Source organism: Sander vitreus, chromosome 16 (assembly GCF_031162955.1).
Source record: "Sander vitreus isolate 19-12246 chromosome 16, sanVit1, whole genome shotgun sequence".
NCBI classification, from domain to species: Eukaryota; Metazoa; Chordata; class Actinopteri; order Perciformes; family Percidae; genus Sander; species Sander vitreus.
In genome coordinates this window covers 13896072-13923257 of record NC_135870.1, presented here as the reverse complement: position 1 = coordinate 13923257, position 27186 = coordinate 13896072, and the positions used below count along the sequence as shown (strand labels likewise).

Here is a 27186-nt window from a genome sequence, read left to right as displayed (position 1 = left end):
ATTATTTATTTATATCTTGCACTGTGGCTTTAAATGATCAAATCTCTTCTATAATCCTTATATTGTGATAAATAAAACACAGTTGTAGTACAGTACACAGGTTCTGGATGTTTTGGGCTGTTTTTTACCCCTTGATCGCCTTCAGACCAGACAGACCTTAGCACTCGTACAGGTATAATGTCTTACAGAAATACTGTAGACCTGTGGATTATTTTTTTATTTTTTTCAACTAACAAACACTTATGCAATAAAATGTGGTGAGCAAGTCGTAATATGCTACATTATGTAACTGGAGGACTTGGTTTTGCTCCAGTGCTTTCCATCATATGATGGAAAGTTTGTATCTCCAAAATATTACATTTTCAGAAAAACAGCCTTGACAATGTGTCTTAGACATAATCAGGTGAATCCCGTAGCTTTTCGAAGAGTTGTATGTGCCTAAAGGGTAGAAGGAAATATACAATTATCAAAACCATAAGATATATGGTTTTCAATTGACAGAGATGATACAGTGGATAGCTGTTCCATCTTGTTTGGGTGTATGCAAGTGGGAAATGCTTAAAGTTGTCCACAATTTTCCTGCCTGCGGTACTAGTGGTATAATATGATGCACTAATGTAAAACTGTCATTGACAGCTGGTTTTATGTTTTACCAGACTGTGACCAGCATTTCAGACATGTTGGCAAAGGTCTACCTCTGTTGGCTACTGAGCTATCCTAAGCGGTTTCAACTGTAAATCTTTATTAATCCACTGAGCTGTGAGATTTGACATATCACTGGGGTGGACATTTTGACACTGGGGCAGACACTGGGGCTCCAACTGTCCATTCTTAACATGGAATAAGGTTTATGATAGCAGGCCATAGATGTCCAGTGGAACAAATTCTCAGTTGGAGATGTGAGTAAACTCATCTCTTACTGGAGTCTTCTCTGTTGTCGCAGACTTTCTAGAATTTTTTATTCTGTAGGCTACATGCATAATCTAGTTTGGGCAACACGAACGGCTAGAAAACAACACCTAAAATGATCACAGCTATTCATTGTTTTTAACTGCCAATAGGCCTGATAATGAAATAAGTTTATAGTTGCCTCCTTTTGAGCCATAGCTTGCAGTGGAATGTTCCTCATGGTAAGTATGTCTCCTGGAGTTAAACTTGTACTTTGAAAAATGTGTCAGTCTTTGAGAATAGTTTACTTCCTAGGTCCAAAAAATGTAGAAGCTCAAAGCTATTTTACCATTTAATGTTTAACGCATTGCTGTGCTTGGCCAGTAATACTTTAGTTTGTCTCATGTCAGTAGCTAGCCACTATATTTACTTATCTTTAAAAAGAGAATTGGAAGCTAAAGTTCAGTTTCAGTGTGTTTTGTCACTTTTTGTTTGGTTGGTTTTCTAATGGCACCAAAATAATTCCTCCTCAAATCTTCCTGTGTGAAATTCTCACTGGAAGGTGAAGGAAACCTAGTGCAGCTGTAGCCTGTTGTCTCTGTTGGAAGGATGTGGGTGTTTGTGATCTGGGGGGACGAAATATAAGATGCCTCTAAAACATGTGTGACAACAGCTGAGCAAGCCACACAATAAAGCTCTCGTCACTCTTCTGTTCTCTCTCTTCCTCTCACCGTTTTCTTCTTTTCTCATTGTTTGCATTTTCCACATTTTGCAATTTGGCCTTCTGTTTTATTGCTCTAAAATTGCTATAATTCAAGCTGTGCGTGTAATTAACATAACTATAAGTTAAAACACTTTGAACTCGGGCTCATTACCTGTGAGCGCAAGCACATCCATTTTACAGCTACAGTGAAAATTCATGCTGAGACACATTCTCACGGTGCAGTGTGTGGTAGCTGTAGGTATTCACGACAATGAAAACTAAGCAGGGTTAATCCAGGAAATGAAAAGTTATAGAGACAGCGGGGACACAGTGGGTCACACATGATCAGGTTTATTACTCTAATCCCACTTTGGGATCACAGCTGATGACCTGCTTGTTGGAGCAAGGCCCAGTTGAAGGGGATGTAGAAGGCTTTAAATGACACATGGAGGGGCAACAGTTGACTTTGTTGCTGAATCATCCTACATGTGTGAAGCCGTATGGGAAAACTGCCTCACAATGTTGCTGCATACCAAACAGATCTCCCTCAGTCTCCCATTGGCAATGCATTGTTTGATGTTTTTACCTCACAGTTTAGTGAACTGCATGTGTTCTCTTTTGTTTTTTCAGAAGCTCTCCAGAGACCAGACTTTGAGAGTCAGGGTCTGACAGAAGCGGGCCGCTGGAACTCCAAAGAGAACCTTTTGGCTGGACCCAGTGAGAATGACCCCAACCTGTTTGTTGCACTCTATGATTTTGTAGCCAGTGGTGACAACACACTCAGCATAACTAAAGGTAAGTAAAAGAGGAAAATAAGGCTATTCTTTCTCATAAGTTTATGTAGAGTAGTTTGTGTTCAACTAGGAATGATTCACATAATTTTGATATTGTGTGTTACTGGTATGGTTGTAATCACAAATATGTTTTTATTTTTTGACTAACCTAACTGCCACTACTGTAATGACATACAAAGTCACTAGAAAAAGTCTCAATAAGGTTATGCATCTTGGGGCTCTGCTTATTTACTTCCCGTCTCCTTCCTTCTCTGTCTTCATCCCCGTCTGACTCTCACTTCCTGTCGATGGCCTCACTCATGTATTCTTTTTATTTTTTTTCTTCTGAACCGACTGCAAAACAATACCACAGATGGATCACACAGACAAACAAAGGAAGGAAGGAGAGAACATATGCACCGGAATAAACAAGAAAATATCATGTAAAACAATGCTTTCAAGTTAATTTTAATATGAGCCGCTGCACAAAATAGGTTTGTTTTTACTTGTATATTGGTCAACAAAATTTGGCCATCTTTAGGATTTAAATGTCATTTTTTTTAAAGATTATTTTTTTGGTCTTTTCAGCCTTTAATTTAGCTACACAGCTAGGTGAGAAAGGGGGGAGAGAGAGGGGGAAGACATGCAGGAAATCGTCACAGGTCGGATTCGAACCCTTGACCTCTGCGTCAAGGCATAAACCTCTCAGGATATGTGCGCCCGCTCTACCCACTGAGCTAACCCGGCAAACTAAATGTGTAATTTAAAGTTAGTTTTTTGTTCTATCCATTTTAAACCAACGTAAAGTAGTGCATTTCTTTAGTCACGGTCACCAAATGATTGGTTAATTGGCAGAAAGCCTCTGCCAGAGATTCTGATCTGATCAGATACATGCAGTGTCCTGCCATGATAGCCTGTTCTTAATGCAAAGAATATGGAAGATGCACAACAATCACACTCCTGGAAATACTCTTTCTGAGATCACAAGAAAGAGCTGTAACCATTAAAGATACTATTTGTGTATGGGTGCCAATGAGGTACTTCCTGGGTAATTTCAACATGTTTAATCTCACACGTTGACTAGGAGAGAAGCTGCGTGTGCTCGGTTACAACCACAACGGCGAGTGGTGCGAGGCACAGACCAAGAATGGCCAGGGTTGGGTGCCTTCCAACTACATCACCCCTGTCAACAGCCTGGAGAAGCACAGCTGGTACCATGGCCCCGTGTCGCGCAACGCTGCAGAGTACCTGCTCAGCTCGGGCATCAACGGAAGCTTTCTGGTCCGCGAGAGTGAGAGCAGCCCCGGCCAGAGGTCCATTTCTCTGCGGTACGAAGGGAGAGTCTACCATTACAGGATTAACACTGCGTCTGACGGCAAGGTAGGCATCAGCTAACAAACACATACCGTATATACACACGCCAAGAATGTCTTCTGTCTGCTTAATAATAAAGGTGGGAAATGCTAAAAAAAAGAAAAGGTGTGAGGTTTTGGATAATATATTACTTGAAATCATAAATGTGAAGAACTCCAGTTGGGCAAAGAACGCAGCGTATCTGGAGCACATGGATAGTAAGAGCTTTAAATGAGGTGCAGGGTACCACATCCTAATGGTCATGGAAGAGAATTGTAGGCCTTATTTGTATGTACGGCTGAATTTCCTCTGTGGGATTCCCCCAAATTGCTATGTCAATCGAGAAGCCGCTGCCATTTTGGCTGTCACCCTCCTGTCTGTGATGCAGCGAGGTGAGCTAGATTGAGGAACGCAAGCCATGACAAGAATGCCTATAACCACCACTGTGCCGCTCATAATGGCCAGCAGACACAAGGCCAGCCAGACACTGACGCCCATGCTAAGACATGCATTAGCACAGACAGATGCAGCCAAGTATGCACGCGCACACACACACACACACACACACACACACACACACACACACACACACGGTTCCCCGTCTCATTGTTTTCCATCCTCCCACTGAGCTACAACTCAAGAGTCTGGTATGATAGACTTCTCCAATAATTTGAGATTACCTTAGCACTCCACCGAGCTGCAGCTTTGTTTCACACTGACTCTGTGGTTAATACTGCTCTGAATACCTACGGCTTTTATGTTATATTTCCCCCCCCTTAATTTAGTAAATGGTCAAAGTTTAAGCCACAAGAGCGGCCAACTGAACCTGAAATCCTCTTTAGATTGCAAAGGTCTTTTCACTACAACGTTTCTGTTCACAAGTAAAGAAATGCAGTGTAGATTGTAGAGCAGTCATTTTTAGGGTTATGTAAGACTTGGACAATGGAAAAGACTGTGTCCACTGAGCCCTGACCAATATCCTTCCCTCTACCAGCTTCCTGACTAGTGCCTTGTGAGTTTTGAGACCGTTCTTTATGAAGATAATGTTTTAGTGTGGTTTTCATGCTGTATTACTGGCACTTTGCCAGTTATATCTGGTGTTATACATTTCCCTGATATCACTTGAAATGATATGTTAGCACTACCAATTTAATGCATTATTACACAAATAGTCTATGTAATGAAAACCATTTGGCAACATCTGTTTATTAATATCTTAACAGCTGTGTTGCAATGTTTTGACAGTCCTTTAACCTGTCTTAAGTACAGAATTTAAAATGTTGAAAATAAAATAATTTTGACCTTTTAATAATTGACCTTGTAATAATCAAAAATCCCAAACTATTGCAGATATTTGGTTTAGGAATTAGTGTTATCACAAGTTAGTTGCTAAAAGAATTCTGTCGATATCCTAAACTGAACTGACCTCTCATGTGCATCTACTCAAATGTAGAATCTCTTTCTCCTCCAGCTGTACGTGTCGTCGGAAAGCCGTTTCAACACGCTGGCGGAGCTGGTGCACCACCATTCCACGGTGGCCGACGGCCTCATCACCACGCTGCACTACCCGGCACCGAAGCGCAACAAGCCCACCATCTACGGAGTTTCTCCCAACTACGATAAGTGGGAGATGGAGCGCACTGACATTACCATGAAGCACAAGCTGGGAGGGGGCCAGTACGGGGAAGTGTACGAGGGTGTTTGGAAGAAGTACAACCTCACCGTGGCTGTCAAGACACTAAAGGTAAACGGACGTTGACAAAGAGTTATTGTGCAAGATAAGATTGGATTTAAAAACCCATACATTTGATATTATGAGGAAAGGGCATATGTCAATATTCATCTAGTCAAGTGGAAACATTTTAACACCTACTATAGTAACACGGTATCAGCTATAAATCTGGCTGAATAATGCTACCATCTGGTGTTGTATGGATGCAACTGTAACCAGCCTATGCTTGTGCTCACTTTTTCCCCAATAACTGTGTCCAGGAGGATACGATGGAGGTGGAGGAGTTTCTCAAGGAGGCCGCTGTTATGAAAGAGATCAAACACCCCAACCTGGTACAACTGTTAGGTATGTTAACTTGGTGTATCGTTTAACCTCTGCATTTAAGTAGAGGATTTCTTTTGGCTCAGATGAACTACTGACCTACCCTGGAAATCCAGAGTTCTCGCGAGAGCACAATTTGAATTTGCTCAGCGAGTCACTCTGGCATTGAGTAATGATGCTCATTAACTATGCCCTTGTAGCCGAGCTGCACCAATCACATCGGTGTATCTGATATAGGCGGGCCAGAGGCGAGCTAAACAGATGACGACAGTTTAATCTACCAGTTAGCTCCGCTGGTAGCTAAGCGTATATGGGGCTCTGGATACGTCACCCCGTGTATTGTTGTGATTGGTCGTAGTGTTATCCAATTGCGTGCAGTGAGATTTTCAAATGCTCGAGTTGGGCCATTTTCATTACTCAGTGCCAGACCCTTAATCTTTCGGATTTGGGTCTTGATTTCCAGGCTACTACTGACCAGGGTCTTTTGCAGATGTACTCAATCATGTTTGCAGGTTAAGTAGTTTATAGTCCAGTGAAGCTGTATATTTTCAAGATTTTCTTTTCTGCATTGCAAGCTAATGAAAGTAAAATACAAACGCACACGTTAAGTGAATATTGATGCGTTTTTTGTTTTGCAAACTCCTTTCCTTGGTAGGTGTGTGCACACGCGAGCCGCCGTTCTACATCATCACAGAGTTCATGACCCATGGTAACCTGCTCGACTACCTGAGGGAGTGCAACAGAGAGGAGGTCAATGCAGTGGTGCTGCTGCACATGGCCACACAGATCTCCTCTGCCATGGAGTACCTGGAGAAAAAAAACTTTATACACAGGTGGGTGTAAAGATCTTACTTTTCCTTGTTCGAGTCTAAATTGAATCGAAGAGATCGTACAGTATTGATTCTAATAAATTGATTCAGTTATCAAAGGTTTGTCAGGCAGCCGGATTACCTATCTTCAGTAGTATTGACTCAGTCAGAGCTGCATAAATACTAAAGAAAACATCTTCTTTGTCCTTTTCTTAGTTCTTTTCTCTTTTTTCCCCATTCCTGAGACTTGTATCACCGGCAAGTTCATGTTGTTACATAGCTCGTTTGTTCTGGCACGTTTAACTAGGTCCTTTTTAGAAGCAAGGAGATGATTTATGTCTTTCATATTTGCGAAACTGCATTTAAATGTTTTAACCTGACAAGATTCAGCTTGTGCCTCTGCTCAACAACAAACATCTGTAGAAGATTTGTCTTGTTTTTACAAGACATACTATTTTTGTCTTACTCATTCTTTGGTTTTGTCTCTCTTTTTTTTCTTCTTACTAATGGCTAATGTGTTCAAATCAGCGTGGGTATTTTTTTGGACTAGTTTACTGTTTGTTTCTGTTTATAGAAAGTCAGGATTCCACCACAACCTCCTGTTCATCATTTCACCTCTTTGTCTCCTGCAGGGACTTAGCTGCCCGTAACTGTCTGGTCGGGGAGAACCACCTGGTAAAGGTTGCAGACTTCGGCCTGAGCAGGCTAATGACTGGAGACACTTACACAGCTCACGCTGGGGCCAAGTTCCCTATCAAGTGGACTGCTCCAGAGAGTCTGGCCTACAACAAATTCTCTATTAAGTCTGATGTCTGGGGTAAGTTTGATCTCATCGCTGAATGCTAAAATGGATTCCTGATGTTCTTGCTTGAATAGCTCATTTCTTTCAGGTTCCTATTCAACAAGGGGAAGCAATTTACACACGTTTCACATATTCCCAGCCATGACTTTACATTCCAGTCATTTAGCTCTTGACATGTTTCTGTTGTTGATTGTTGTATGAATAGCACAACTAGCTGTCTTGTGCCTACATCTCCAGCATTCGGTGTGCTGCTGTGGGAGATCGCCACCTACGGCATGTCTCCCTACCCCGGCATCGACCTGTCCCAAGTGTACGAGCTGCTGGAGAAGGACTACCGTATGGACCGACCAGAGGGCTGCCCCGAGAAGGTCTACGAGCTCATGAGGGACTGTGAGTAGCAAAACTCATCCATCCACAATATGGCTATTCTACTGGAAGGACTTTTTAATTACTTTTTTTTTTTTTTTTTGTCTTCCTGTCAGGTTGGAGGTGGAACCCCTCAGAACGTCCATCTTTTGCTGAAACCCACCAAGCCTTTGAGACCATGTTCCAAGAGTCCAGCATATCTGATGGTCGGTGCTGCTTTTTTTTTTTAAAGCCAAAGCACCTTTTACGTGTGGGTGTTATTTTCTAATATCCACACTTACCCTCTTGTAATGGTTCTTCTGTCATAGTTATTAAGATGGGATAAGATGGTTAATTCTTGACCGTATCTTTACTGTTAGAGGTGGAAAAGGAGCTGGGCAAGAAAGGGAAGAAGGCGACATTGGGCCCCGTCCAGCAGGCTCCAGAGCTGCCCACCAAAACCAGAACTCTCCGCAAAAACATGGACAACCGGGATGGAGATAGTCCAGGTGAGACACATTTACACCTAGTGCGCGTCCTGCCCTTGTTGCTACAACTTGTTATAAAATAATACATATTTTTTTTCAAGATTGTTAGTACGATAATTCGTGAAAGTATTCTTCCTTATCAATGATGATTTCCTGGTTCTTTTGGGCTCTACCTCAGACCCAGTGGAGCTGGAGGTAGCTGTGTCGTCACCCATGCTCCCCAGGAAGGAGCGCCCCCTCCTGGACAGTAACCTCAATGAAGATGACCGCTTGATTCCCAAAGACAAGACCCGTGGCAGTGGCTTTCTCAGTCTCATAAAGAAAAAGAAAAAGAATGCACCAGCTCCGCCCAAACGCAGCTCCTCTTTCAAAGATATGGACTTCCACCCTGACAGGAGGGGCGTGACTCCAGATCCTCGAGACAGCGACGGCTTCAACAACGGTGCATCATTGGCCATTAATGACATCACACATGGCCTCGACTCTGCAAAGTTCCTGGGTAACAATAATGGGGCAGGAGGTATCCCCAACGGGGCTCCTACCTACCCAGGACCTTTGTTTCCTAGGAAGAAGGGAGCTCCTGCAGTGCCTGGCCCTGGAGGAAAAGCAGCTACAACACCGCCCAGTGAGGAGGAATCCATGTCTAACTCGAAGCGTTTTCTCCGGTCCTCTAGCATGCACACCGGCTCAGATGGCACTGAATGGAAGTCTGTCACACTACCGCGAGACCTCGGCCAGCGCCACTTTGACTCAGGCACCATCGGGAGCAAGCCAGCTCTTCCACGCAAGAGAACCAGTGAGCAGAAAGGGGAAAACAACCGTCGAATGGGCACCCTGACTCCCCCGCCACGTCTGAACACCTCATCGGATGGATCCTCTCCCTTCTTAGGCAAAGAGACTGATGCCAGTCCTGGTTCCAGCCCTCAGGCATTAACACCTAAGGTGGTCAGGAGACCAGGGTTGCCGGGATTGGAGAACTCCAAGACCAGCGCTCTCCACGCTGAGCTTCTCAAGCCCAATGTGTTCCCTGCTTTAGGGGCAGCTGGAGACGAGTGCAGGGCCCGCAGACACAAGCACAGTGTGGACTCTTCATCCGTCAGGGAACGAGGAAAGTTACAGAAACCCAAGCCAGCCCCACCTCCGCCACCCACCAATGCCAAGACGGGCAAGATTTCCCGCAGCCCCACTCAAGAACTCCCCACCACCTCAGACATTAAAGCTAAGGGCCTCCCCTCTCTCTCAGAGCCTCACCATACAACCACTGCCAGTGACCAAGCCCGTTCCCCCCTCAGTGAGGGCTCCAAGAAGCTGCCTCTGGGCTCCACCTCCAAACCTCAACCGTTAAAGACCTCCACCTCAGTGAGCACCTCCGTCTCCAGCCAGAGCCTAGGAGGCTTCTCTTCCTCCCTCACCTCCCCCGGCGATCTGAGCTCACCCACTGCCTTCATCCCTCTAGTGAACACCCGGCGCTCCCTCCGCAAGACTGCACCCCGCCAGGCTGCCGAGCGTACCCCCAACTCGGCTGTGACGCGCGAGATGGTGCTGGAAGGCACCGAGCTGCTCCGCGCAGCCATTTGTCGCAACTCGGAGCAGACGGGTAGCCACAGCGCTGTGCTTGAGGCCGGCAAGAACCTGTCGAAGTACTGCGTGAGCTATGTCGACTCCATACAGCAGATGAGGAACAAGTTTGCCTTCCGCGAGGCCATCAACAAACTTGAGAACAGTCTGCGTGAGCTGCAAATCTGCCCCACCGCCACAGGGGGCGCCAACGCACAGCAGGACTTCAGCAAGCTGCTGTCCTCTGTCAAAGAGATTGGTGACATTGTTCAGAGGTAGCGCCATAAAATCCTAAACTACCAAAATGTAAAACTGACATCAACTGTATCTTACCAAACCCTTTTATCTGAGCATGCGCACGTACTGCGGCCCATGCCCAGCTTGTGCCGGAGATCTGAGGGTAAAGCCTGCGGTTGAGCAGCAACAGAGTGTAGGTCTCGGACTACAGCACATTCTGAAACACTTAAGCCTGTGGTTATTGTGGATGGAATCAAAGGAATCTCTCTGTAGACGTTGTCTGACAGAATTTGCAATAATGAAAAGCCCTAACCATGACTAAACGGTGTCTTTTGGCCTTCATGAGAGGCAAGGGGCCAATTCTTTATCAACATGACTTTACACCAATCATTTATGAAATGATCATGTCTTATCTATTCTGGTTGTTTTGATGAATAGATGACACTAGTACAAAAGAGGCCTGTGATACTCGTTTCCATCACTGTTAGTGTTTGATTTTTCGTCGATGACAATGAGCAAAAACAAAAACAAAACACTTAACCTCATCTTGTTCTAGGATTCCTTCTAACGCTTAAACGACTGATCTCATTTTTCCATTTTCACGTGTAAGGATTAGGGAGCTTCTGGAATCACACAGTGTTTATAACCTGATGCCTCCAACACATCCCAACGTATTGCATTGCTTTGTACCATTTCATCAGTGATTGGTTGTGTGTTGAGTGATGAAAACGTGTCAGTCTTTGGTCTGTATGAATGCTTTTTGCCGTATTTGCGACCATGTGCCATAAAATAATAATGGGAGCAAGCAAATGAGGCAGAATGAGCTTCTGGCCTTCACCTTTTTTGCTTCACTGCACACTTAGGTAACAAATAGTGCCTTAAACAGTTTTGGCAGTGCTGTACACTTTACAAGTGCAGAAATGTGGCCAAGTGGTTAAGGAATAGCTGTGTGAATTTGTTTGATTTAAGCTGGTGATTGCCATACCAAAAACCTTTGTCTCCAGTCTATACTGGAGAGGGACCAGGGTGCACGATCTGCTACTTAGTGGATCTGACTGTTATGTTGTTCTTAGACTGGACCTTTTCATTTTTATAAAACTGATTCAACTTTCTTTTCATGCCAGTCACAAAAGCCATCAGTAGCAGCTCGGCCTTGCAGCAGCATGCTGTTTGATCTGTAAAGAGGGATCACAGACTGAAACAGTGTTTCTCTGACCACTGAAGGGACTCTCTGCCTGAGAGTTAACATGATGGAGGGTTGTCGTCACATGGTCTAAATGCTGTTTCAGAGGCCTTTCCACCCCCAGCAGAAAAAGAAAGATCCTGGGGGAAACACTGGACTGAAATGTTAATGGTTCTCTCATTTGCTGTCTTATAAAATAATGAGTAAGTGAGAAACTGAATATTATAGACTAAAAACCCCACGATATTCCACTGTGACATCATACGTTCCTTTATGCTTGTCAGTAAATCTTGGACATTTTCAGTATTTGTGCTGTAGTCGTCTCACCCCATGTGCCCTGCCTGACTGCGATGCCTGACGTGTCAACTGCAAGCTGCCTTGACTTCAACACGGTACTGTCAGTGTTGGCTTATTTTTTTTTTTTATTCCGCTCCTTTACCAACCATACCACTACTCAGTCAAAGCTTCCTCACACATTTTGTAGAAAAACTTTGCTTTCCTTTGTAAATACGTTTTCTTTTTCCTGTTTCTCTCTCTCTAGCCTTGGTGCAATTTTTGTTGCAATAAAATACAAAGCAGTTGTGCTACTTGAAATACATTACTGAGTCACGTGCTTTTTCTATACACGTGATCTTTTTCTTCATTAACAGTAATTAATATGCAATCCGCCTGTTTCTGTAGAAGCAACAGATCACAAAACAGACATACAGCAACAGGTTATGTATAATTTATTTTTTCTGTCTAGAGTATTTTGTCATTAAAATCAAAATGTCAACATTTTAAAATCATATACACTCAAGAACGCATTGAAATGTTAGCACAGCTCCTTAAAAATTTATACATATGTACTTTTTTTTTGTACTTGTGGACAGACAAAAGCAGGAAGTGGTCACAGGAAAAAGGAAGACCCAGCCCACCAACTTCCCACAATAACAAACCAATCCCCACTCCCCAAAAGTTAAGACAGCGATGCAGGCCCCTCCCATGTGGAGGAGTAATGATGGGGTGGAAAAAGAAAATATAAACATGAAAGTGCCCCATTCTCCACTCCATACAGAAATGAGAGGAATCAGAGTTTGCAGACAAATACTAGTTTGCACATAATGTCAATCCACTACCTCCCCTCAACCAATCAACAGGTTCAGTAGTGTGCAGACGGGGTGGTTGGGGGTGTCTGTCCTTTACATACATTTATTAATAGAAACTATGTTACAGAATTTCCCAAGCATGAATTACAGGCAACCCACTAGCACATCAACTGTACAGATCTTGGCAGAGCCAGCAAATCAATATCTAAATCCCAAGTAGCGAGGTCATCACTGATAGTTTAGAAGCAATATATACAGCTGTCCAATCAGGGAATAGCTCTATGGTACAGAAAAATTGTACTTTGAGGAAAAAAATTGGATTTTGACAATTTCACTGTTTTTTTGAAGGGGGGGGGGGCATGCTCTTAGTGATGTATTATACAAGGCAGAGGAACAGCCGCCCAAATGAACAGATCAGCTTTTCAGTGCAGCACTTGAGATAAGGGAGGGTTGATGGTTTTAAGACCATGCTGCTGATACTTTAGAGATTTTAAACGTGTGAGCCACTTGCATTGTTGTTATTCTCCAGTAAAATGCAATTATCAATCTAAAAGACTTTTAGATTAAACCCTTGTGTTGTCTTCCCTTCAACCTTGAAAAAGGGATGCCTTTTCACAGTTTGTTTTAGCTTTTTCCAACGTTTTAAATTTTTCTTCTACACATTTTCAGCGCTTATTTCTACATCCCATATTTCCTGATATAAAACAAATTGAAAAACGGGTCAATGTGACCTGAAGTCAACACAAGGGTTAAAGACTATTGACTCAACCTGAATCCAACAGCAGTGTGAAGAGCAAGTGCAGCAACACAAAGATTAAAAACTAACATTAATTATAATAAGGCAACAAACGAAGAAAGAAAATGCTGGTAAAGACAGAATCTGTTGATATGACCTGGGGGAGAGTTTTGGGGTCGGACGGGTGAGGAGAGGGAGAGCTGGTGCAAAGAAACCGATGTGAATGAATCAAAAACAGAAGTCTTTTTTTTTTTTTTAGTTAAATGAAACTTCCATCAAACTTCTTAACACACAGACACAAGCTGGAAAACACCCAATATTCCTTCCTGCAATATCTCAGAGGAGAGACCGAAGAATTAACTTCAAGGAATTAGTGGGCAATTACTGGTTTTCTAAAATGTCTTCCCTCTTTCTCTCTCCTGAGAACATCAGTGTTGCCTAGCAGCAGAAACAAAATAAAAGCCACAAGCAGGTTTGAAAAACACACACACACACACACACACACACACACACACACACACACACACACACACACACACACACACACACACTCTAACGTGGGAGATATCACACCCGCATGTCGATAAAACGCTGGATTGGTAAACCATGCAGGAGAGATGTCAGGAGTTTGAGAGTATAATTTAGATCAGATTCATACAGAACTGATCAGTTAAACTTAATGCAGTGTGTACATGTCATATATAGCTATAAAACCAAACATAAAAAACGTCTCGGTGTATCATTATCGTATGAACGTTACATCTATCTCAAGTGTCAGTAACCTGTGTAATGTGCGGTGGCGTCTACGATACTATGACGGGGAGAACTAGACTGAATGGTGCAAGAGGAGCAGAGGGGAGCTTAAGAGTTATGGGACGACAACACACTGACAGATTAGAGAGGAGTGAAGAGGAGGAGGGGAGAGATGTAGTCCACACAGCCCAGCTCAGTCTAGCCCAAGTCGGTATCTCCACCCTCCGTTTCTTCCCTCCACAGCCCTGCTCTCATGCAGCTCCTAGTGCAGTGAGGGTGGATGGACGTACAGATGTGGAGGGATGGATGGAGGGGAGATGGCTAAAGGAGGGTGGGCAGGACAGACGAAGAGAGAGAGGAAGGGAGGATAAAGGGGGTTTGCTTGGTCATTAGCATCCGCAGCCTTCCCTCTGGGGCTGTGGTTCGCTGGTTAGCCGGCCGCCCTGGGGGGCCGAGGGCTTGTGCTGGACGCCCGACTCAGCGGCATTCAGGTCCAGGCTGCCATCTTGGATGTTCTGGTAGATCTTCTTAGCAGCTTCCAGGAAGGCGTCCTCAACATTTTCACCTCTGAACACAAGAGCATAAACACAAATGTGAGAAAGGAGGCAATTGGGAGTTTGAGAATGTAAGCAAAGGGATATTTCATGTTCTGCAGTCACTGACATGGCTGAAGTTGTGCAGACTTACGTTTTTGCACTGGCTTCCAGAAACAACAGACCTGTGGAACATAAAACAGACGCAATGAAAAAAACATTGTTACAAGCTGTCCAAGCAATGTAAATAGAAAAAGGACATTAATCTGCACTTTTGTCTCTTGAAATCAACTATACAGGCTTATATAAACAAACATTCTGAAAAGAATACAGAAGCTAATTTTAATTCTAAATATTTGGACATTTTGTTGGCATCCTGGGATTATTTTGTTGAAATTGAGGATGCATCAGTCACAGGTCTTTGCAGAATGAGTTTGAATCTGATTAGTTCATACCTTAAAGAGTTTAAGAGAAATGTAAAAGGAAACCATTTCTTCCACCTATCCTTTCTGTCTTCCTAAAATGTGTGTGTGTGTGTGTGTCTCACCATTCTCCTCAGCAAACTGCTTGGCTTCCTCATATGTGACGTCCCTCTGGGCCTCTAAGTCTGCTTTGTTTCCGATGAGAATGATCACCTGAGAATACAGAGACAATCCTCTAGACAATATGGCCCCTCAGGGAGAAATTTGCTTTCTAAGTCTCCAAAAGCTAAGAAAGCCAAAGGCAGAACAGGAAGACTGTCCCTAAAGCAGTTGTTATGCTGTTGATTTGTCTGTTAAGAGATTGATTGAGACATACACTGAGGAACTGATGCCGCGGCATGAGCACAAGAGACGGTGCCCCTAGCAACTGTGATGTAATTAGACCTGTAATGTACTGATGTAACGTAATGAGCTTCCCTGATGTAGAAGTGACAGACTCTCCTAAGACTCCTACTGCTGCATGTTGAGCATAAACCATTCATGTTTATCTCCGTTTTATTTCGGACACTTCTCACAACGATCCTCACTGTGCACTAGCACTACTGGGGCAGTAGAGTTCCAAACGTATTTAGGATGAGAAGAGTGCTCCATTTCCACTGCATAACAGATGGCCATAGGCACAAATCTAAGTACTGCTGATTTGATACTGATATTAACATAAAAATGTTCAAATTAAATCTTTTTTAATTCTTGGCTGAGAGCTGACATTTAGCAGATCTTGAAAAATTACAAGAAGTCTTACACAACTCTTGTTTCCAATTAGATGACAAATATGATCAGTCAAATTATCATATAATGTGTTCATTATGTGTCCCTATCTTAGACAACAGCAGCCAACTAAACTCCCTTGGAGCAGGTCATGACTAGACTACAACACTGCCACCACATGGCCAATACAACACACTTCAGTGAAAAACAGCTTACAGTAGGTTAATTAGGCTTCTGCTGATTTTTTTTCTACTACTTTGTTATTGTAAAGAGGTAATAGAAAGAACAAAACACAAACTAATCATTCAAATAATATTCATAATAACCTTGTGTTCATATTTATCCAGAGAAACTAGCTAAATAAAACTATTTTCATGCGTATGAAAATGGCTTGATGTAAATAAACCTCTCTGTTGTGTATACACACCAGGAAAACATGTTCCACTTGATGTTTAAAACCGGAAGTGGAGGTGGCATATTACAGTAACACTTCTCTGAAGGAACACACTGCTCTCATTCACACTCAGTAAATGAGAGCAGTGTGTTTTAGAGCTAATCATATTTACCAAGAAATTCAATTTAAGAAATGGACAGGCTCTGTGGCTTCCAACAGGCTCAGGGTAGAAATGGGGAAATGACACAGTGGGAAGAAAGGCAATGAAGCAGCGGAAGTGACAACAGAAGTATATTTAAAAGACATAAGAGGGAGGATACAGGAGGAAATACAATACAGTAACTACACAGTAAAAGAAAAATATATAGAAAGCAGTGGGTGCAGTTTAAGTGATGCAGGAGACACAAACAGAATAATTCCGATACGCAAAATGAAAAGATGTTTATCTGTGTGCTTACAGTATTAGGGTTGGTGAGGTTTCTGGCGTCAGTCAGCCAGCTGCTGAGGTGGTTGTACGTGCTTCTCCTGCATGACAACAAAAGGGACAGGGGTTACTATGACGATGGGCAAAGACCTAATGTTGCCATCTCTGAGGAGAGATCAGGAAAGAACCTGCAGCTGCTACATCAGGATGGTGCAACAATGAGAGCAGGAGAACATCAGTGAAGAATTTAGGGGTTATAGATATATTCAAAATTAATATTTGTTTAGTTTCTCTCAGGTGAAAACTTCTGTTCAACCCAGCAGCTTCCGTCTGTAACTGACATACTGCAACAGTAAATATCTCCATTGCCTGGTAATTTCTGTCATTTGTTACAGCCTAATCTAAAAATGTCCCATCTCCAATAAATGACCATTTCCTCAACATTACAGGTTTGATGCTAATAACAACGTCAATGAGTCAAAGTTACAGAGAGACTCTTCCCAAAGTACAAAGGAGTTCTACCAAACTGGCTTAAGTCACTTTGAAGTCTGGTCAAGTGTTTTTTCAGCAAGCTATGGCAGACACAGAAATGTCTGGAGTTCCTTGCATTGAGACACTGTACGCCCTAAACCAGACTGGACCATATGCGACATTCATGAACTACAGGGAATAATAACTGGTTATTTAAGCCACACACCTCACTGCATGACACAACAAACACCCATCTTTGCATCCCATTTTTGTCAATTAATGCATCTGAACAGGGAGCGATGGATTTTTGCTACAGGCTGTAGGTGGTGCCGGATTTTTTATTTATTTTTTTTATTACCTGCTTCATGTAGTTCTATACGAACATAGGGTCAGTTTCAGCAAATATGAGAGAAAGTTAGTTTTATAAGCCTTACCTACTGCACCTTTAACAGTGATGTAAACAACTCGTATTAGATTTTCCAGTTAAATGCCCTTGGGGCCCTTACTGGAGTTGGGTGGGGTGTGGACAGACATTGCACATACTAAAAACTTAAACTGTTTATTTGGCAAAACCCCTGGTACCATCTAACAGTTTGGGCAAGAGGGTCTGACACAAGCAGTAAAACAACTTGTTTGTGTTTGTTCGGGAGGAAGTCTGGAGGGGAGAACTGTGCACTTATCAGATGCTTCTGCTTCCATTAACCTTCCTCTAAAGCTGTGGTGTAAAGTTGAGACCATGTAGTAACTGTATCTCCCACATACATGAACACATAACAAGCATCCTGTACCTGGTGATGTCGTAGACCATGAGCGCCCCTGCAGCTCCGCGGTAGTAGGAGCGGGTGACGGCCCTGAAGCGCTCTTGTCCTGCTGTGTCCCAAATCTGCAGCTTGATCTTCTGGCCGCTCACCTCAATTATCCTAGTACCAAACTCCACACCAATCGTATGGGGGCAATCCGCCATGACTAGGGAGGGGAGAAGTGAGGTTACTGTGAATTCAATTTGATTCTTTGGGTTAACTTGTTTTACTGATGCCATTTTATACCTTCAATGGTCATGCATTCCTTGTGTTGCCGATGCTGTATGAATTAGCTAGGTTTCAATTTAAATGATTTTGGTGTTGTTGCCATTTTTTGAGAGAATTAGCAATGTTTTATCTAATTTAAATTTTAAACTGAGAAAAACGTAGTGTTAGTGGAACGGAAAGTGTGCTCAAGGGTTTTCTTCCTTCATCAGGTTGATGTTGCTTACAATGAACACAGACCTCCATTGTTAGCCAGCAGCAGGTGCATCAATAATTTATGACAGTCTTTAGTCATCATACTCACAGTTGTAAATTTAAAGTATCACACCAAGAAAGTGGCAAATTTCTGAAAACCTTTTCTAAATCCTTCCAGTGTGTGCATGTGTATGCAGGATGTGATGGTGGCGATGCGAGTGAATGAGGAACACCGCATCTGGCTCGATAATAGTAGCACTTAACAAAACGGGGCTGAATGGGAATGGGAGGCTGCAGCTGACTCGCACACAGAAGAAGAGTCTCTCACTGTTGAGCTCACACTCGACTTGTATGCCACTGACTTCCGCTGGCGTATAAAGAAATCTAAAGCAACGTAGGCACTCAAGTTGAACCTGGCAACCTTACATACGCTGAGGCACAAGCACACATGAAAAAGGAGTCAAAATCAGGGCAGCACTTACATTTCTTTTCTGTGAACTGGTGAAGCAAACATGACTTCCCTACCCCCATGTCCCCTGTGGAGAGAGAGAGGGAGGGAGAGAGACAGATCAGGTCAACCAAGGAAATAACAGAATAACACCAATTCTCTATTCAAGCCTGCAGTGTTGCCCCCATGCATGATGTAGCAGCCCCTCTAAAGCTTGATTCATACTTCTGTGTAAAATCTACGCCGTTGCTACATACGTAGGTATGTGGAGACACAAACCTACGCCGGACCCTACGCCGTAGCCTGACGTCCACCTCTCGAAAAATTTAACTACACGTAGCGGCGACGCATGTCGCTCGGTAGCGTTGCATTTCCCCTGACTCATTTTGTGGTTCTCCTTCTCCATAAACATGAAATAAAGGAGAGGGTTAACTTTTCCTGCTAAAGATTTCCCACCTTGGTCAGAAAAGCACAGGGGAGACACTTTGTTTCTCTCACTATGCCTCTAGAGTCGGCACTCGCTCTGAAGCTAATCGCCGTCACTCTCTCACTTTCTCCCTCGCTCTATTAGCCACTCCCCACACACTCGCACGCCGGCTCGACAAACACCAACGCACAAGGCCACTTACGTAGGCTACTGCGAAAGCTCTGCGTGGATCCTCCACAGAACCGTAAATCAAGCTTAAGACAGTCAGCGACTATACTTAAAATTGTATGTGGAGTGATAAGAGCCAGAGAAAGACTTATAATATATAATACAATGTGCATTGCCCTTCTGAGTTTGACAATACATGTTTAGAACCATTTCGACACTTATGGTACGTTTATTCTTTATCCTGTTAGGGTAATCATCTGTGGCTCCCGAGTCCTTCATTTGCAGCCCAACAAAATAAGAAAAACAATGCTGCAAGCAAACAAAATCCCAAATCAAAATGTTGACTGAATAACTTGATATCAAAAGTGTGCCAATATTCTGGGAATAACTACTGATGCTTTTGGGGAACACTCACACAAGAAAAATGCTGAAAAACATTCATCAGTAATTTTGATACAAATACCAAGTAGCACCAAGGTTGAGCCATTTCCTCTGCTAGAACAATCAAAAGAAACTTAGAAAATTGTGTGCAACTGCAACAAGCAGGATCACAAGGCCTGAAAAATGTCCTTTTTAAAACCAAACCGTGAAAGTAAAAGGTATAAGCAAAAAGTAGCAAGCCACAGGCTGCTCTTATAGACTCATTCACACCCCCCTTTAAGATCCAAGCTGACTGTTAGCTGTGAGGCAGGGCGTTTTAGGTTTCACAGAGGAGGGTAAATAGCCCAGAGCTGTGGGTGTTTGTTTATGCATATGTCTGCAAATGTATGTCCACGTAAAAGCAGCAATATGTTCACTTCAAGCCCTCACAAAAGTAGCACAGGGTAATGCATTTATGTAAGGCATTATGTATTAGTGATTGGTTATAAAATGATATAATAAAGACATAAGTAATTGACTACAGAATATCTGAGTAGACTAATGCATTTGACAGGTTTAGTGAGATATCTGTCTTTTTTTCCCCCAGTATTACTGTCTCTCAGCAGATAAATGCAGCCATGCAGAACTTTCTTTTGAAATCAGGTGCTATATTAAAGATCAAACAAAAAGAGAGACTATAACAGACATAATGAGACATTCTGAATCCACTCAGTGTATGTGGTGGTGTACAGTATACAAAATATAGATTCAAGTGTGATCATTATATGGTCCTTTTGGAAGTGGGATATATCAATGCACCGTGAACTGCTCCCACAAGCTCATCAACATGGCTCGCTGAAGAGCATTGCTCACTTACCAATAATGATGTACTTGAAAATGTAGGAGTAGTTGTACGGTGCAGTGGTCATTGTGGCTCTGAAAGAGAGAAAAGAAGGGGACGTTTAGGCAATTTTCTGTTTTCCTAATCAAAGATTTTCAGGTAATTCAAGCAACAGCAATAATTCAATGTAGATTGCAATGTCTTTTTTTTAAAGTACAAGTTAATTCTTTTATCTTACAAACAATGGCTACAAGTCACGAAAAAAACATACAATACTAAAAGAGAGGCTAAAAAAATAAAAAGTTTTAGCATGTCTGAGTGCAAATAAACTCATCAATATCAGCAAGAATGACTTATGATTAAAATAACATATCTGATCATGGAGGTAATTTACTCCCTATTAAATTCCAATGATGCGACAGCAGAGACTGTACAAGTAACCAAAAATGAAACTGAACACTAATACTTTTTCATTTGGTTGGCCAACTAAGAGGTGCGATGACTGAACTTCCCACACATTTCATACATATTTCTGCTTGCATAAATAAATGCAGAAACAACTGCAACAGTCTGGTGACCAATGACAAACTGCTTACTAATCCTTAATGATTCATTGCCCCTTTATAGCCCATTACTTATATTACTACCACAGAGGTTAACAAAACTCACATCTTTGTGGAGTCACAATCTATGTGGGCAGAGACTTCACTTTTTAACTTCAAGAGTACCACCTGTTATAACTGATATACTATTCTACAATATTCTAGGATGTACATTTTAATAACATTTAGTATATCATTTACCCAACTTTACTCGTTTTAACACTGGGAAGTATAAACACCTCAAACTAGTACAAAGTCACTCAGGTGATGCTGTGCCACATTGTTTGAGCTTTCCCTAAAGCTGAAGTTAGCATGCTTCACATTACAAATATGTCAGAGCTCAAAGCACAGGCAACCTTTCATATGCTGCACAAATGTTCACTTGGCTTGTGAGAAACTTAAATGAAGTGCGTTGCCTATTGTGGATATTTCACAGGGCCTAGGTGATTAAAGTATTCCCAACAAAAATAGAGCTCTGCCTGATTAAAAAAATCTCAGCAGCCACTAAGGTATAAGAAGAGTGTTATAATATTGCACATAATGTCCATCATACTACATCTTAATTAGGCCTACATGGCAGTCCTGTTTTTTTTTTTTATTTTTTTTTTTTTTTTATTGTCTTAACAACCTATTGACCAAAACAATTAAGTATAAATAAAAACATAAATGTGATGTGATGCATTTGTCTGCTCTATCCACACTTCAGCGGCTCACAAACAACCATTAGCCATATTCATAGTCACAATAACCTAATGTAGGCATGTAGACAAGTGAGTTGATGGATCATTTGTAGCATGTAGGGGTAAAGAAAGCTCCTCAGCGGTCAGTAAGCCACTTTTCCACAGCAACAAGCAACCCATGTCTCTTCTCATAATGACGGAGCAACACAATGACACTGGCTATATTTGATGGCAGTGTATAGTCTGTTTCCAAGGAAACCGTGATGGTCAGAAGTTTAGGAGGTTTTAAGCAGGCACTGAAAAAATGGCTCAGATGCCAATATTAGTATGTTTTTTTGTATTACTGTATTGTCTTGATGGATCTATTTAATATATGTATGGATGTGATGATTGATCTGCTGCCACTTGCTCTCACAATGGAAATAAGCCCCAGGGCTTTATTATCCTGACTTTTTGTTTTTTTTAATGTATGGTGCAAAGCTGTATCACACAGTATCTTATAACGAAAGGGTCAAATAAAATCAATCAATCAGCACTACATGCACACCTCCAGCATCATATGCTCAAAGCTAGGCTAAAAATAGCCCTGACACCTATCTGATACCCAGTAATGCTTCATTGTTCAAACTCCATTTACAGTACACAGACAAAGCAGGCAGGGAAAATCCTTAAGATGTATCACACAATAGGATCACTACCAGGCCTATATCAAAAAAGCACTCATACAAATACACTGGTTGAACAGCCAAGGTGAGATGCTCTTTTTGAACATGCAGATTTGTTCATAAATAAATGATCCAGTCATGTATGATATCAATGAAGCTGCTTTAGAAAACAGGCGGTTTCACTCATGAACAATTTCACCATGAAATTCAATTTGCAATGCCGTCTCCTGACATCAGGCCATGTTGTATTTGTGCTGAATAAAGGCTGCTTCATACTTCTGTATCAAGGTGCTGCCGAACAGTGTAACTGCTGTAGAGAAGTAAATAATTCAGGTTTAACAATCAGGAGCATAATCTTTCAGCAGCCTGGTGATTTCTATGCCCCTGGCAAACATAGTCTGCCTTAAACCAGTGTTTTTCTCCGATCTGCAGCTCAGTGAAACCGTTTCTGGAAATTGAAATCACTGTGCCACATCAGAGCCTTGAGCTGGTGTTATGCTCATACTTCTGCATCTGAAGTTTAATGACCAGATTAATGCTGACACAACCAGACGATATGTGGATGGGTGCGATATGAGAATCTAAGAGAGAAGCAACAGAAGTAGAGCAATCGAGTAAAGAGAAAAGGACTTTACAGGAATGAAAAAAGAGACAGAGGGTGTAAACTTTCAGTAGGAAAATGGAGTAAATGGATGAATATAGGAGGATCAGAGACAGGAAATGAAGTGGGCCTGCACGGCTACTTAGTTAGGGTTAATTCAGGTCAGTGTCACTGAAACCTTTGCTTTAATAAAAACGGTGTTGGGTAGGGCTGTCCCAAATGATTATTTTTTAAATGATTAATCTAGTGATTATTTTTTCCATTAGTCGACTAATCTAACGATTAATTCTTCAATTAATCTAATGATTAATTTTGCAATTAGCGATTATTTTCCCATTGCTCAATTATTAACAATTTACACAAAACAAATTTCAATAAGGTTCAAGTCTCTATTAAAATTGTTTAACACTGCACTGTTCAAGTAAAATGAATTTGTAGTGCAACCTGAAGCCAGATGTAGGCTATCAACAACAAAATAAAGTCACTTTCAGGAGGAATACAAAAATAAAGTAAACAGAGCAAGTGCAAAAAGAGTAGCCTGTATTTGCTTTTTTAACAGTAGTAGGTCAAATAATGAATACGCTCTTGTCCTTTTAATATTACAGTAAAAAAAAAAAAGTGCAATTTTAGCAACATATGAAATCAGATGTATCAAATAAATCCAACATAAAACAAGATGCAGAGCGTCTAATATAACAGTCTAATTGATTGGGTCACTCATGATGATGGTAAACCAAAAAAATTAAAAACTGCCGACTGACAGCGTTTGATTATGCATATTGTTAAGTTATAGCGGGGAATTAAAATGAATCAACGGACTGACATACTGTTGGGCTACTACTGGGAACACATTCCGTGTCACTGTTGATAATCTCACACGTCTACAGTGCACGTTGTGTCTGAGCCCAGCCCGACACATTAACTGGAATTATGAGCCCGATTTAAACTAGATAGAACTAGAACTACACTATTTTTTAATACGTGGGCCGTTATAAAGGACTCGTGAGATATCTGAAACAATCTGGCCTGGTTGCGCAATTATCGAAGACAGTGCTACAGATGGGGGAAGACACGATTTTAGCACAGTTTACCTCACACTCAAGTCAGTGCAGGACATGTTGCCAGAGCTACGGGAGAAGCTGGAGAGGCATAGCTTTCTCCCCACCCAATTCGCTAGTTGCATGATAATAAATAATAAAGTAAGGATTAAAAAAAACACAAATACTTGAAGGGCCCGGCCCGAGCATAGCGGCGGGACATATGGGCCCGACCCGGCCCGTGGGTCAAGTTTGGGCAGAGAATCTAAACTCTACTTGGGAGGGAAAGGGACAAAAAGGTGAACAGAACTTACGGTGTTTTGCTGCTGTTATCCTGACTCAGGGATGCATTTTACAAAGTCTACAGACTGCCACGTTGTTGTTGGCATTAAGAGTAAAATACTCCCACGCCTTCTAAAGTGTGGGAGTATTTTACTGTGTGCGAGCCTTTTTCTCAACGTGTTGTTGAACTTGCGAGGAATCCATACTTGCGCTGTTGCTGGAGGCAGCAGGTTATTTATAGATTTCTACGTGCGACTCGTCGACGCAAATTATTTGTGTCGACGCATTTACGCAATTGATTTTGTCGACGAATCGTCCCAGCCCTATTGTTGGGTCAAGTCTGAGGAGTATGATGGCACATACTGACACTCATACTGACTCCAGTTACAACACTGTGAGAAGAGCACTGAAAATCTTATACCTGAAAAAAAAAAAATCATATCAAACATTACATCAATAGTAAAGTATACTTATGTTCAGAGATATATTATATAAAAATTAGAAAATACAATTTGATAAGACAATTCAAAGTATGTTTCAGTATTTCTATTTTCCTGAAAAATATGACTTCCCTATAACAGCAGAAGCTGCTAACTATTATCATTTGAAACTATGTAAACCACTTGCAGGAATAAGAGCAGGCTGTGACTGTGTTTTTGTTGGTGGCCCCAGAAAAGACTCTGCTCACACTCCATAAACTCTGCAACTTGACCTGACATTTAATAATAACTTAGGTTAACACCAACTAGCTAACTTATGCAAAAAGCAGCCTTTATGGACTTACTATGTGATCAGCATACACTATCTAGGTATCTAACCTATTACTACTTTAAAGCATGGCTAACTTTGATTTTGGGTAAATTGGTCACTTTTTTTAACAACATGACTTATAGTCTGATGGAAGTGAATGAAGCTGCAGGGAGCAGGTTTCAAATGGGAACCGGAGGCCATGAACAAATCACACAATACACCATTGCTATGCTTTAAATCCTAGAGTGTAATACTTATGGGCCTTTTTCTAGGCTGCCTCCTGTCACATGACTCGTGTGATGGTTTTTAGAGCTCTCGAAGGTAAATGTTTAGACAAAGCCAAAGGTATTCCCAAACAGATGTAAAAACACAATGTGATTCAGTTGTGATACCCAACCTCCCTTTTTGTGCTCATTACGTAGAAATAAACCCCATGAGTATTCATTAAGGAGAAGGCGAGTCAAGACCATGTGACCAGACTGCAGCCTCAGCACTTCTCCGTTACTCCAACACACAAATCTTTCTCCAGAGAAACGGTGTCCCTGCCTTTCCTCCTCTCAGCCACTTCACATAGAGGGGAGGATGCACGACTCAAATCTGGGCTATCAGGAAATCATGACACATATATAGTCACAGTGCATCCATGATGTGCAGGCGCACTATTCAAATCATGTGACTCCTTTCAAGCTCTAAAAACAATATAATGAGATCACCAATACCTATAGCAAGGCGAGACAAGCACACTTTCACAATGCATACAAATCAAATTAGTGATGTTTTACATGTAAAAGAAAATCAATAAAAAAAAAAAACTGCTAATACACAGAGTGCATTGGCACAAGAAACAGAAATGATGCAGCACTTTATGTTAGACAAAGGCAGTGCTATCCAAATTTGCAACACTAAGACATAGAAGTTTCTACTTCGTTGCTAACTTCGGTTTTTAAACATCTGTTGTTTTGAAAAGTAAAGCCAAAAAAAACAGTTTGTTTACATGTGTGTATGTATATATATGTGTATATATTATATATATATACACACACACATACACTCAAAAATGTAGTTAAATGTTTGTTTACCTTCAGCTTTGTTATCCTTGTTTTAGCCGTATTTCTGTGTATGTATCATATGTACTTTGAGAGCAACATAAAGCCAGAGTCAAATTCCCTGTGTGTGTTTACATTTACTTGGCCATTAAAACTGATTCTGATTCTTAAAAGAGGAGGACCTTATGTGCAACGGTGCACAACAGCTGATCACGATATAATTTCTATACTAGGAACCAGAATTAAAAAAGGGACTAACCAGCAAAGTGACAGCATCGGTTTGGTTAATTCTCTCCTGCTAGTTAGCACATAAAAAGCTAGCAATGTTACTAAGCTAAAGAGGAAATAAAACATGACATTTACTTCGTTAGTAGCCAACTACGTGATCGTGTCTGATAACAATCACGGCCCTAAATGAGCTGTTTTGACTCAGTTTGTGTTAGCTGGTTAGCTAGCTACCTGCTTGCTGACATCAATGGACAACGTTATAGCTTGACAACAAATAGCATAAATCACAATACGTAATCCGGTTGCCTCTATCGGCACACAAACAATCAAGTCCATGTCATCTAATTATCGTAACTAGGTTAGAAAATTAACTTGGCTTCTATATGATTTCACAAAAGCCACCATACACCAAACTAACGACAGCTAGCTATAGCTTTAGCATGCTAGTTTGCCAGTTAGCTGCTAGGGTTGGATTATTGTAAATACGTTGCTTAGTTAGCTAGCTTGTCAACCAATATTAAGCCATCGCCGAGTAAGTAATGTCTCCCCTAATTGTATTTCCTAGCTGTTTAATATGTAGCTAGTATATCCCATTCTTGGGAGCTAACGATAAAAACAACCTAGTATTAGCCATCTGTTAGCTTGCCAATTAGCTGACTCCTGGAAAACACAGGCTAGCTAAAATGTTTAACCGTTTAATAATTTAAATACCAGTGTTTCTACGTTTATCAGACATTGTGTATGTATATATGTATGTATGAGTGTGTTCAAGTATTTCCTCTTCTCTGTCCTTACCAGAAAGTCTTTTGAGCTTTGTGTTCTTGAGCTGTTTAGAAGAGGAATGCAGGTTATCCTGGCTCAAGTATGATCAGTCTATCCAAGATGGCTGCTCACGGCACATAATAACGCCACAGGGTTTCCTCCGCTATATACAATGGGCTTCTGGGACAAAGAGCACCATATGCGGCGATTTGCGTGCACCAATAGTGTGCACTGTTTCGCGGAAAGCAACCTCACCTGCACAGGTGTATTCATACATACTGTACTGGTA

At 41.7% G+C, this 27186-nt stretch overlaps 2 protein-coding genes across 5 annotated transcripts in view; one reads left to right on the top strand and one right to left on the bottom strand.

The window, feature by feature from the left end:
* abl1 (c-abl oncogene 1, non-receptor tyrosine kinase) overlaps positions 1 to 11789 on the top strand; it is a 36523-nt gene extending 24734 nt beyond the window's left edge. For 2 of the 4 annotated variants that reach the window (XM_078271715.1, XM_078271718.1), the window contains 10 exons: positions 2222 to 2386; positions 3449 to 3744; positions 5171 to 5461; positions 5710 to 5794; positions 6426 to 6603; positions 7212 to 7396; positions 7619 to 7771; positions 7864 to 7953; positions 8107 to 8235; positions 8393 to 11789. In XM_078271715.1, the coding sequence (XP_078127841.1) occupies positions 2222 to 2386; positions 3449 to 3744; positions 5171 to 5461; positions 5710 to 5794; positions 6426 to 6603; positions 7212 to 7396; positions 7619 to 7771; positions 7864 to 7953; positions 8107 to 8235; positions 8393 to 10050 (3230 nt within the window). In that variant the 3' untranslated portion in view covers positions 10051 to 11789. The remainder of the gene's footprint in view (positions 1 to 2221; positions 2387 to 3448; positions 3745 to 5170; positions 5462 to 5709; positions 5795 to 6425; positions 6604 to 7211; positions 7397 to 7618; positions 7772 to 7863; positions 7954 to 8106; positions 8236 to 8392) is intronic. The other 2 variants (XM_078271717.1, XM_078271719.1) reach the window with 1 other exon arrangement.
* Positions 11790 to 11902: 113 nt separating this feature from the next.
* On the bottom strand, positions 11903 to 27041 carry rab14l (RAB14, member RAS oncogene family, like). The gene is made up of 8 exons (XM_078271720.1): positions 26931 to 27041; positions 20281 to 20339; positions 18483 to 18536; positions 17569 to 17746; positions 16344 to 16410; positions 14849 to 14936; positions 14456 to 14486; positions 11903 to 14335 (listed from the first exon to the last, which is right to left on the bottom strand). The coding sequence occupies exons 2-8, from the start codon at positions 20330 to 20332 to the stop codon at positions 14158 to 14160; spliced, it is 648 nt and encodes a 215-aa protein (XP_078127846.1). The 5' UTR covers positions 20333 to 20339; positions 26931 to 27041; the 3' UTR covers positions 11903 to 14157.
* Positions 27042 to 27186: the final 145 nt, after the last annotated feature.

What these genes read in the sequence shown, in the direction of transcription:
- rab14l (XM_078271720.1), bottom strand. Translation starts at nt 20,332, where the DNA reads ATGACCACTGCACCGTACAACTACTCCTACATTTTCAAGTACATCATT. An exon ending in TTTCAAGTACATCATTATTG is followed by an intron (nt 18,537 to 20,280) that starts GTAAGTGAGCAA and finishes CTCTCTCCACAG; the next exon opens with GGGACATGGGGGTAGGGAAG. An exon ending in CTGGAAGCCAGTGCAAAAAC is followed by an intron (nt 14,336 to 14,455) that starts GTAAGTCTGCAC and finishes TCTTGTGTTCAG; the next exon opens with AGGTGAAAATGTTGAGGACG.